At 41.9% G+C, this 12,339-nt stretch overlaps 1 protein-coding gene across 1 annotated transcript in view; it reads right to left on the bottom strand.

Annotated features, from left to right (window-relative positions):
- Positions 1 to 3,078: 3,078 nt before the first annotated feature.
- The window catches only part of TP53BP2 (tumor protein p53 binding protein 2), a 53,847-nt gene continuing 44,586 nt past the window's right edge, over positions 3,079 to 12,339 (bottom strand). Inside the window, exons 16-18 of the mRNA XM_012644064.1 lie at positions 10,978 to 11,144; positions 6,797 to 6,996; positions 3,079 to 3,877 (exon numbers count right to left, since the gene is read on the bottom strand). Coding sequence (XP_012499518.1) covers positions 3,836 to 3,877; positions 6,797 to 6,996; positions 10,978 to 11,144 — 409 coding nt within the window. The 3' untranslated portion in view covers positions 3,079 to 3,835. The remainder of the gene's footprint in view (positions 3,878 to 6,796; positions 6,997 to 10,977; positions 11,145 to 12,339) is intronic.

The following is a 12,339-nucleotide window of genomic DNA, read 5'->3' as shown; positions in this document are numbered from 1 at the left end:
ATTCTAAAAATTCTGCTACCATAAAGACATGTCTACAGCATCAGCTGTAATACACAAACTGGAAAACAGTAAGCCATCAGTAGGCTAATGTTCAACATTAGACACGCAATTGGGTAAATTACATGTTGGAATATTATGACGCCATTAAAAATCATGCTTACATTCATGATACAATGGCAAGCATAAAGAGAATACAGAATTGCTTGAACAGTACACTCTCGACTACGTAAAGAAAAAAAAAATCATAGCGAGACAACAAAGAAACATGCCTGAGTGTGAATAATGCCTCCAGAGTGGTCTTCCCCCCTCCTTCATAACTTTTCTGTGCTTTTAAATATTTCTATAAGGAGCTTTGATATAAGGAAACTTTAATAACAAAGGAGAATAAAAACAAATGGTGTTCTGAGACTAAGGAATATAAAACAGATCATCGCAGTTTTCTAATTTTCGCATCTTCCTTTTTCGTACATTTGTGTAATTCTTTATTCACCAAGTACCTCCGTGCGTAGTACTTAGCATGGTCTTCCTCAACAACTCTGAAGCGCGCAGAGGCAATGGGAGTAAACACCTTCCCACATCAGGAAGGCAAGGTTCCTAGGCAAAGTCACAGGATGAATTAGTAAATCCAGCAGCCCAGGACTGGAATCCATGTAGCGTGTTTCCCACTGCTGTTGAAACATATTAACACAAATTTCGTAGTTCACAGTTCTGCAGATCAGAACTGCAACACTGGTCTCACTGGGCTAATGCATTCCTTCTGGAAACCCAGGGAGGATTCCTTTCCAGGCAGGCCCATTCAGGTTGGCAGCATGCAGTTCCATGTGGCTCCAGGACGGAGGACGCCATGTCCTCGCTGACTTTCAGCTGGGGTGTTTCTCAGCTCCCACAGTCCCTGGCTCACGGCCCCCTTTGTCTTCAGAGCCAGCAATGGCAGGCTGGGGACTGTTCCCACGCCGTCTTGCTGACCTCCCTCTGCCTCAGCCCTCCTGCCTTCCCCTTTGCTTTGAAGGGATCTTCTGATGACACTGGGCCCACCTGGCTAATCACCCTATTTGAAGGGCAGTTGATTAGTAAATTTAATGAAATCTGAAACGTCCCTCGAAGCAGTATACAGAAGCAGTATACAGTAAGTCGTCACTTAACGTCATGGACAGGTTCTTAGAAACTGACTTTTGGCCGGGCGCGGTGGCTCACGCCTGTAATTCTAGCACCCTGGGAGGCTGAGGCGGGCGGATCGTTTGAGCTCAGGAGTTCAAGACCAGCCTGAGCAAGAGCGAGACCCCGTCTCTGCCAAAAATAGAAATTAATTGGACAGCTAAAAATATATAGAAAAACTTAGCCGGGCATGGTGGCGCATGCCTGTAGTCCCAGCTACTCGGGAGGCTGAGGCAGGAGGATCGCTTGAGCCCAGGAGTTTGAGGTTGCTGTGAGCTAGGCTGAAGCCACGGCACTGTAGCCTGGGCAAAACAGTGAGACTCTGTCTCAAAAAAAAAAAAAAGAAAGAAACTTTTACGTGAAAATGTATAACAAAACCAAAAAAAAAAAAAAAAAAACAGGCCCTCAAATAACATCATTTTTTTCAACATTGTTTCATTTTAACAATGAAGGAAAAAATTGGTTTCCTTATGCGTCATTTCACTTAAAGTCGCAGTTTCCAAGAACTTATTGGTGACGTTGATACAGGAAAGTGGACTTCAAAACTGGCGTCTGTCCAGAAGGCCAAGTGGGTTCTTGGCTTCCTGCAGGAAAGAATTCAAGAGCAGGCTGACAGAGTAAAGCCAAACCAAGTTTACTGAATTAACAAAGAAATACAAGGAAAGGTACCCCATAGGCAGACAGCAGCCCATTGTAAGTTTCTGGGGTCTTCTTTTATACTTTTTTAAAAATTCTATGTTAAACACAGGATTATTCATAAGATGTCTTGGAAAGGGGTGGGGAATCCCCGAACCGAGGGTCCCCCCACTTTCTAAACCATACAGGGTAACTTCCAGGCACTGCCATGGCCTTTGTAAACTGTCATGGCATCAGGGGCAGTTTCTTTTAGCATGCTAATGAATTATTACTGCATAAAATGAGCAGTGAGGGTAACCAGCGGTCACTTTCATCACCATCTTGGTTCTAGCTGGTCTTGGCCAGTTTCTCCACCGCCTCCTGTTTTATCAGAGACCTCGGTTCAGGTCTCATGACTCTCCTTACCGAGCAGGGCCTGCTGGTCCCCTATCTCAACATTAAGTGAGGACTTACTGTACCTAGATTAGTGCTGGACTGAATAACCAGGGAACGGAGATGGGAGGGGCATTTTTAGAGTTCTGCGTGCCACACGTCTTTTGACGCTGAGTTCGTGCTGTCACTCCATTACTCTGAAAGGTATGGTATGTTCCGTCTTTCATCTACCTTGTAAAAATGTGATCACTGGTTTTTCACTTGTATCTTCTGTTAAATACAATAGTTCCACTAAGCAAATGGGTTCCAAAGCAATTCACAAAGTTAGTAACACATTAATAAAACAGTGTGGAGACTGTGCCTATGTAATTTTTCACTCCATAAATCAATGTACACAACTCTACGAAGAACTTGAAATAAAATGAGGAAACTGAAACAGTCCATTAGAGGTTCCAGGTAAAAGGTATAAGTAGGCTTCTATCACCATGATTTCTAAGATCTTTTTTTTAAAAAAACCTTAGTTTTATATCCAAAAACACCAAACTCGGCTGGGCTCAGTGGCTCACACCTGTAATCCCAACACTCTGGGAGGCCAAGGCAGGAGGATCACGTGAGGCCAGGACTTCATGACTAGCCTGGACAACATAGCAAGACCCCATTTCAACAACAAAAAAACCCAAAACAAAACATAAAAAAACAACCACGCTCATGAATTGCAAAACAGACAGTTTTCTGTAAGCAAAGAAATACTTCCTACATTTGATCACTTGGCTGCTAAAGAAATCTTATTGTAGTACATACATTTGCATGAGGCAGTTTGTTATTTTTCGGCTGGGTTAGATATCCCAGTAGCTTCTGACCTTTAAATAAGTCTGTTTATGACATCAAAAATGAAAACCAGTGAACAGCTTAGAGTCAAAACGTTCAATTTATTACAATTGTTTTTAAAGTCAGCTATGATCTTGACAAATGTTATATGGGTAAGTCTATAGCAAATCTCTGATTTCTGAGATACAAAAGACAATAAATATAGATTCAAATTCAGACTAAAAACAAGATTCTAAATCTAATTACTGGTAGTGTAGCTTAGTTTCAATATTTCAAATATATGTATAATTCTTAAGATGCTACAAGAACTCATACGATAAAGTTATTGCTCACTGACGACCAGCTGACAGTTCTTCACTGATAATATACAAGTATATGGCGCCATCCAGCCTTCACGCAGGCCCCGAGGGCCTGCTGGTGCTGGGGACAATCGGAAATGGAGCCACGATGGCACTCGTCCTTCCTGGCAGGAGGACTGGCATAGAAGCAGTTACTGAAAATGCCCACTAAGCAGGACATAAATCTGACTTCCCAACAGTCCAATAAATGGTCCTATTTCTTGTAGAAAACAGGATTGTCACTGTGTGTTTTTCTGAGTGCTACATGGACACCTTTGCACCAACACAGTGTGGTGTGCTTACTTGTAAGCTCCATTTCATCGTGCTGAATGTTCTCTAACAGTGAATTTTCAATCCTTCATTTTTTTCCAGAGACATTCTTCATTGCTTTGAAGTTACACTGTCATTAAAATAAGTCTTTTAAAATTTTTGCCAAAAACAAGTGGATTGCTTCTTCTCAGTGATAACAGAGATTAATTCTTCATTGACTAAAATTCCATGAAGTTTCAGGCCAAGCTCCTTTGTCTTGGTTTAATTCTTGGGTATAGCTGTAAGAGAGTTAAAAAATGTTTACATACTATACAGATGTGTGGGAGTGTAACAAATTTTCAAGAAATAATGGAGGGGTTGGGGATGGATGTCACAGGAAGCAAATCAAACTAAGAAAAGCACTGTTTCTGGCATGTGAAGCACCTGCAGCTGCCCAAGGACACAAAGATCCACGTTTAGCAACCTTCTCATCAGCCAGACTGCAAAGGACAATCAAAGATCACAGGGTCCATCACCTGTGACAATTCCATGGAGCAATGATATAAAAATGCACAATAGTTCCAGGCATTAAATCAATTTGTACAGCTTGCTGAACTATCAATCACATCTAACAAGGAAGACAAAGGTGACTTGCAATATGCTACATGCCCCAGCATTCTGAGCTTCTGTTAGGAGGGAAGAAAGAGACTGAAGTCTGTTTGAACTTTACTCACAATGAATGGAACATTGTGTCACGGGACTTGAGACTGTCAGTCTACAAATATAAGGAAGGATAGGTGGAGTTTTTTCCTTTGGAATTTTGTAGTTCTGTGTTTTCGCTAACAAGAGACAGGGTGGGGGAAGAGTGTTAGTGAAGGCTGCAAGGTCTCCACTCTGGAAGCCGGGAGCAAGTCAAACTAGTAATTCAACTGCCAATTGGAACAAAAACCCTCCTTCCCTCCTCCCTTTGACGAAAGAGAAAAAAAGGTTTACTGAAAGAAATTAGAGTCAGACCTCCAAAAAAAAAGTGAAAAACCAAAAGTGAAAAACCTCCAAAAGTGAAAAACTACTGGTGGATCAAATAAAAGATTATTTTTCTATCTGACAAAAGATATTTAGCCAATGCAATTTTTTAGACTTATATTTGAGCCCAGACTAAAAATTCAACATCTATGCACTTTCCTGTTTTGGGGGAAAAACATCAAAAGAAACCCAAAAAAGTTACATAGGGGAGACTTCTAACCAGAAAAGATTTCCAAAGGACTAAGAATATCTAAATTTAGGACCACAATGGAAATTTTCAGGCCAGTCTGTTCATTTCGGAACCCTCTGAGAGCCGTACACACAAGACAGAACTCAGAGTCTCTGACCAGCTGCTTCTACACTTGGGAACAAATAATTCTCCCCGTTTCATTAACCACAAGACCTCTTTGAAATTTAAATAATTCAAGAGATCTACTATACAACATGGTGACTACAGTTATGTATACTTGAAAGTTGCTAAGAAATCATTTTAATGTTCTCACCACAAAAAAACAAGTATGTGAGGTAACACATGCCTTAATTAGCTTGATTTAGCCATTCCACAAGCATACATATTTCAAAACATCATGTTATATACCACAAATATATACAGTTTTTGTCAATTAAAAAAAAGAAAATTAAAATAAAAGGCTCAAATAAGCAATTAGTTCTAAGAAGGTCGAGCCTTTTCCCAGATGAGACTAACAAGTGACAGTGCTCGCTGACTGGGGACGTTAGGCCACACATGCGACTGTACTTCTCTGCGCTAGGGACTCTGCAGGAGCAAACGGCAGTACATGAAAGAGAACCACCGTTATGTTTCTACTTTCCTCTGGTATCTGAAAGCTTTTTTTAAAAAACGGTTTCCATACACTAATTTTTTTCACTTTCATTATTCTTTATAAATTAAATTATGATCACACAGTGAACACTGTCTAAACCCCAAATGACTATGTCACAGTAAGCTTTGCTATCAGGAAGGCAGCAGGCACGATGCACGAAGTCACTGATGCTGCACGAGGGACACGACAGCAGCAGCAGCAGGGAGGGGAGGGAGGGGGGACGCAGCACTGCAGTCGCCTGAGGGAAGCTGCAGAAAGCAGCGGCTCACTCACAGGCAGGATCCCGCTCACCGCCCAGATGCCAGCGTAGAAGCTCATGTCTGTTTTCCGTCTGACACTTGACGAGAATATCAAGAATGGTATCTGCCATTTGCTCTAGGGAGACCCCTGTGCTACCCTCACAACAATCGCAGGAGGCAGGACGCTCAGGAGGCAGGACGCTCCGGCGTCCGGCCTTCCCTCTGCAGCGCGGCTGCCTGGACAAGAAGCGCCGCAGGCAGCTCTGAAGTGACCGGGAAGCCACGGAAACACGTGCACCCCCTATAGCACCAGGCTCAGCCTTCCCTCAAGCCCTTCCTCACCAAAAGCAGATTTTGCAAGCAGTTTTAACTTACACTTTTATCTCAATCTCTCAGCTATCCTATAATTTCTCTCACTCCCTTTCCCACGCCCAACACAAGCGTGTGCGCCTACAACTGCACGGGAGAATAGCTCAGTCTGTGAAAGGGCTTACACAAAGTCCCGGAACTCGGTTTTTGCAGCTTTCTCTCCTGTCTGACCATACTCCAGCCTAAGGGTGGGAAACCTGCAGCCCTGGGGCCACATGTGGCCTTCTGGGTCCTTGAGTGCAGCCTTTTGACTGAATCCAAATTTTACCCAGAAAAAATCCTTTTACTAAAGAGATTTGTTCTGTGAAGTTCGGTTTTGGTCGAGGGGCCACACTTGGGGACGTGGAGGGCCACATGTGGCCTTGAGGCCACAGGTCAGATTTTATTTTCTTGGTTTTTATGAAATTTAAATAGTAGAGAAAAAAAACAATGAATCTTGTCCTTCATGCCCTGTTCAAGTTCTCTATTAGATTTTCAAATCCTGATCATATTATCCAGTTATCTCTATAGTCTGTTTATAAATGCGGGCAGGACCCCTGACCTCTAGGAGCTGGCGAACACATAAATAGGCTATTGAATCACTGAAAGTGTGGCTTCAAACCTAAATCCAAGACTACCAAAATTTTTAAATTCTACGTCTTAGTAACAAAGGGCAGTAGGTACACTGTATCCATAACACACAGCAGCTTTTGCAAAGCCCCTTTCTGACGCACATAAAAACATCAAAAGCACTGGCGTAACTTACTCCCAGCAAGTTGCGTGGAACATATCCCTCCTTGTCATTAAGGCGTGCCCACCACCATTCAATTTCATCTTCGTCTTCCCTGCGGACGACTGTCATGCAGTCTCCTTCTTTCATGGGCAGCTCATCGTCATTCTGAGGTTCATAATCCCAAAGTGCGTAGATGACTCCTTTATTCATTATGCCCATTTTCTCCTGAACTCCTACAATCATGACAGTAAGATTCAGCACAGAATATGTAACTTTTAGCTACAGGAAACACAATGGGAAGCCATGGGTACAGGACGGAATGTTACAACTACATTAAACATCCAACAACTCAATCTCCCAGGTGGGGGTAGGGTGTAGTGGAAGGTCAACAGTGTACAGGGAACACACAAAAGACACATTGAGCTTTGCTATCATCTCTAACGCCGCTCCAAAATCTAGCGCCGTATTAGCATCTCTCAAAACTGGTCTCATTCGGAGTACAAAAACTTCTGCAAGCCCAGGATCTAAAAAAAGAACTGTTTGAGCCTAGGATATTAAAAAAGTCAATGACGTGCCTGTTGAATTTCACCCTACTAAGTGTAACGACTAAGGAACTCTAAACACATTACTTCATTCTTTACCTAAAATTCAGAGCAGATGGGAAAAAAGATCAGAAGTATTGTATCTATTAAAGTGGTTTCTATCAATTTCCAAATGGGGGAAGATGAAAAAAAATTATGAAGTATGTTAGAATGCAAAAATTTGGCATTTTAGACATTACATAAAAGTCTAGGCCGGGTGCGGTGGCTCACGCCTGTAATCCTGGCTCTCTGGGAGGCCGAGGCGGGTGGATTGTTTGAGCTCAGGAGTTCGAAACCAGCCTGAGCAAGAGCGAGACCCCGTCTCTACTAGAAATAGAAAGAGATTAGTTGGACTGAAAGGCAGGAATTGATAGTAGGAGAATATACTTTGTTTTGTGTGGAACATAAACTGTTTTAGATTAGAAAAATGTGTTCTCTTTGATTTTAACTAATGCCATTTGCTTCTGTAACCGTGCTTGCTTTTAGTTGTTAGTCAAATATAGTTAATCAAAAAAAACAGGGCAGGAGTAACTCCATGACAGGCTGAACTTCCTAGAGTAGGCCTAAGTCTCAGTCCCCCTCCCCAAACGCAGATCAGAACTGGCGCCGGCGCGAAAATTGAAAATCCTGAGGCTTGGGACCACCCAATCAGGGGTCAAAACAATCCTCCACTTTTAAAGGAACCAATGGACAAAGGGGGAAAGGGGATGGTGGGCTCAGCGTATCGTATGCCACCGGGGTGTCATGCGCAACCAGAAGTATAAAAGCTTCACTTTTACCCCGGGGCGGGGTCCTGGTTCCTAGGGAGGCCACTGCGCTGGTGCTCTGGGACTTGGACCCTAGCTCGAGCTAGCAAATAAACTCCTTTGCCATTTGCATCCTCGGTGACTCTGCTTCTCTGTTCCTGGGGCCGAGGGGCACCGGTTCTTACAGGACAACTAAAAATATATAGAAAAAACTGACTAGGCATGGTGGCGCATGCCTGTAGTCCCAGCTACTTGGGAGACTGAGGCAGGAGGATCGCTTGAGCCCAGGAGTTTGAGGTTGCTGTGAGCTAGGCTGATGCCACGGCACTCTAGCCCGGGCAACACAGTGAGACTCTGTCGCAAAAAAAAAAAAAAAAAAAGTCTATATACAACACAGTCAACTCTAAAATAAGGAGAATCAGAATTCTAAAAGATGTTGAAATCCACAAACTGGGGAGGGGAAAATCCTCAAAAGTCCACTTTCACCAGAGTTAATGAAAGATTTACAAATTAACTACTTTAAATTTCACGTTTCCCCATTTATACCTTCCTATCCTAAAGGGCAATGCTAATAAGTAACAGTCGTCACCTGGCAGGCAAAAGGAAAAAAAGCAGAGAAGGAAAGGAATCAGACAATAAAGTTCTCAGTAATTCAGAGTTCATTATTGTCTTCACCTTTATGATTTTACAAAAGCCAGGAAAATATCTGCTTGCTTTTGAATAGTCAGATTTTTCAACTTATGTGAGCACTAAACTATTAATTATGAACTTATTATTTCTATACTAATTAATGTGACACAGCACGCAGTACATCTCTCTCACTCTGGGAATAACTGAAACAAGAAATGAAACTGCCTTTTCCAAAAGAAAGCTCTACCAATCTAAAGGGTCAGGTAAATGTCCTGTTTAAATAAGACATGCAAAGCACAACAGATTTACAAGGATAATACAACTTGATGTAACTATAATTCCACAAAGTTTTAAAGCGGCCACACGTACTATCTGTTTGAGATGGGAACAGAGAAGGGGATAGGAGAGAGATTCTGGATATTCTAGTACACTCAAAGTAACAGTTCAAGTCCCAGTTTCCAAGAAATCATTAGGAATGGAAGAAAATGTCTCACTACTTTGCTATTTACTAGATTAAGAGCTACAAATTACTCTTCTAAAAGTTTTTTGAGGCCGAGCGCGGTGGCTCATGCCTGTAATCCTAGCTCTCTGGGAGGCTGAGGTGGGCGGATTGTTTCAACTCAGGAGTTCGAGACCAGCCTGAGGAAGAGCTAGACCCCGTCTCTATTAAAATAGAAAGAAATTAATTGGACAACTAGAAATATATAGAAAAAATTAGTCAGGCATGGTGGCGCATGCCTGTAGTCCCAGCTACTCGGGAGGCTGAGGCAGGAGGATCCCTCGAGCCCAGGAGTTTGAGGTTGCTGTGAGCTAGGCTGACGCCACGGCACTCTACCCCAGGCAACACAGTGAGACTCTGTCTCAAAAAAAAAAAAAAAAAAGTTTTTTGAGGGGCCTAAAAATATGCTCAATATTACTGGTAATTTGGGAAATGCAAACTAAAGCCATAATGAGGTATCATTCCAAATCCACCAAGAGTCACAGGAACTCCACTAAATGTGTACCACTGTGACCTGGCGATTCTACTTGTAGATACACACCTGAAGACAAGTACAAAAATGTTCACAGGAGTGCAGAGGGAAGGTGAGAAGGCAGGCAGGAGGGAAGGAAGAAAAGAAGGAGGAAGAAAAGAAAGGGAACAGTTCACATGTCCTTCAAAAGTAGAATGAAAAGAAAAATTGGAGTATAGTCATCAAATGGTACAGTACAGCACAGTGAAAATAAACTGTAGCTACACCCAACACAAGTGAATCTCAAAAACAATGCTGACTGAAAAAAGCAGGCGATATATTAATGTACATTAAGATATCATATTAACTTTAAAATATGTTAAATATCCTACGGTTTGGAGTTCAAAACAAAAAAGTAATCATAAATATCAACAATAAAAACTAACAGTTGACAGAGATGAAGAGGGAACCTCAGGTTTGTGGTTCTCACTCTGACCCCCTCCCTTCTCACCTAAAGCTTGCAAACAGGCACAGAGACGGGAAAACCGTCAGACACAGAGGGCAGAGGATGTGTCTCTAACTTTAGGGGTCTTTCAACCAACTGGCAAAGGAGTTTCTGAGAGCTTGAGCAGTATGGAGTTCTGGGACCTCCTGAACTGACTCTGTCTTCCCTCCTCCCCCAATTCCTGTCAGAGCAAACTGAAGAGAAAAATTAACCTCAATCTCTAAGCCTTGCAAGTTAAAAACACCAGCCAACATATATCCACTTAAAACTTCAAATCCGTTTTTCTCTAAGAATATATCTAACATTAGCAATCAAAATCATAAACTCAACATCAAGAAAACAAAAGAGCAAAAAAAATTAGCTCCAAAATATGTGCTACTTTTATTTTGCTTTATGACAAGTTTGATTTCCTGGAAAGCTTGGACCCTAATTCTTCATTTCTTTTGATCATCTTGGAAGGAGGGGATTCTGCTTACTTATCTGCAAAGATACGCCATCACCGGGTAAGTGCTAAAGCCTTAACAGAGCATCTTTTGATGGTCAGAAGCCATTAACCCCAGTAAGGCAGCCACCGCAACTGTCTTTTGTAGCTGAAGGCAGCCCTGACAATAGCTGTTTCTAGGCACACAAACAGAAGCCGTATTATTATCTGTGACCAAGGCTGTCCTATTTTCAATGCCCAGGACTATGTATAACACAAAAGATTTTTTCCAAATAATAAAAATACTTACCAAATTATATCCTAAAGATACAGGATAAATGAATGCAGTAATTAACACGTTCACTTCTACTTGTCACGTACCATAAAGAAACTGAGAGCACTGAGTGTAGCCCTCCTCCATCTCCTCACACTTATCTGCAGCAGTCTGCATGTCACTATAGGTCATGGCAAACACAGCGGCTCCTGACTCCACCAAAAACTTGCACACCTGGACGTTGTTACACGAGGCAGCGCAGTGCAGCGGAGTCCTGCGAGGCAAGACACAGCAAGGGCGAGACATGTTTCCCAAACTGCATGACATCTGCTGCAAGAAGGTATCTGTGAAGAACGTTCTTGAGTCTCTCACCTATCAATACTAAGCCCTTTCTTATGAAAACCTCTTAAACGGTTTTTTGAAACCAGTTCAACACGGATGAGTGAACCCATCAAAGAATTTTACAGCCACAAATGAAAATGTCACAGAGTAATGGCCCACACTGGGGCTAGGAGCTTGGTGAAGGGTGAAAAGAATCAAGGATAAGAATAAAAAGAAATGAAATTTGTATAATAATTTAACAAAAACAGGATAAAAATCCATTTAGTTCTATGTTCTAGAGCACCTAGCCTCATTATTTCTGCCAGAGTAGAGGACTTAACAGTCCTTAAATTACATGACTTCACTCAAAACATGTACCTTAAAATACCCCTTTATCATCACCAATGTTGAAGGAATTAACTTGTACATATGAACTACCATTGTATGTTTAAAACCCAAGTTCAATTATAACTGAAAAAATATGTCAAATCAATTCAGACCAGAAAAGTGACTGCAGAATACACACATTTCAATCTATTTTGGGTCACTGGTTAGCGGGAACCTATTAATGCTATTAAAGAGAATCTCCTCCAGCATCTCAAAGGTCTCATGGTACATTATAAATGACCCCAGACTAAAAGTAAAGGTGTAAGAAGATCCAGCAGCACCGCCCAAACTCAGAAGCTGAGTTGGAGAATGTCAATCAGGCTCTGAAATACTCAAGATTTATTCCTTTAACTCTTTCCTTTCCTCTTCATTTTATTCCCCTTGGGTACAGCCTTTAAAAAAAACATTTTTATTATTCCTCATCTCCCATTCCAGAACACTATTATTAATGGTCTGGTGACTATTCCTACAGATTTTTCACTGCATAGTTTTTAATAATAAACAATTATAGGGCCCAGGCGCGGTGGCTCACACCTGTAATCTTAGCACTCAGCGGGGCCGAGGCGGGCAGAATATTTGAGCTGAGGAGTTTGAGACCAGCCTGAACAACAGTGAGACCCCGTCTCTACTAAAAAAATAGAAAAAAATTAGCTGGATAACTAAAAATATACATATATTAAAAAACATTAGCCGGGCATGGTGGCGCATGCCTGTAGTCCCAGCTACTCGGGAGGCTGAGGCAGAAGGATTGCTTGAGCCCA

This window comes from Propithecus coquereli, unplaced genomic scaffold, assembly GCF_000956105.1.
Source record: "Propithecus coquereli isolate 6110/MARCELLA unplaced genomic scaffold, Pcoq_1.0 Scaffold205, whole genome shotgun sequence".
Taxonomy (NCBI): Eukaryota; Metazoa; Chordata; class Mammalia; order Primates; family Indriidae; genus Propithecus; species Propithecus coquereli.
Note: the sequence above shows the minus strand (reverse complement) of the source record. Positions and strands in the feature narration are given on the sequence as shown.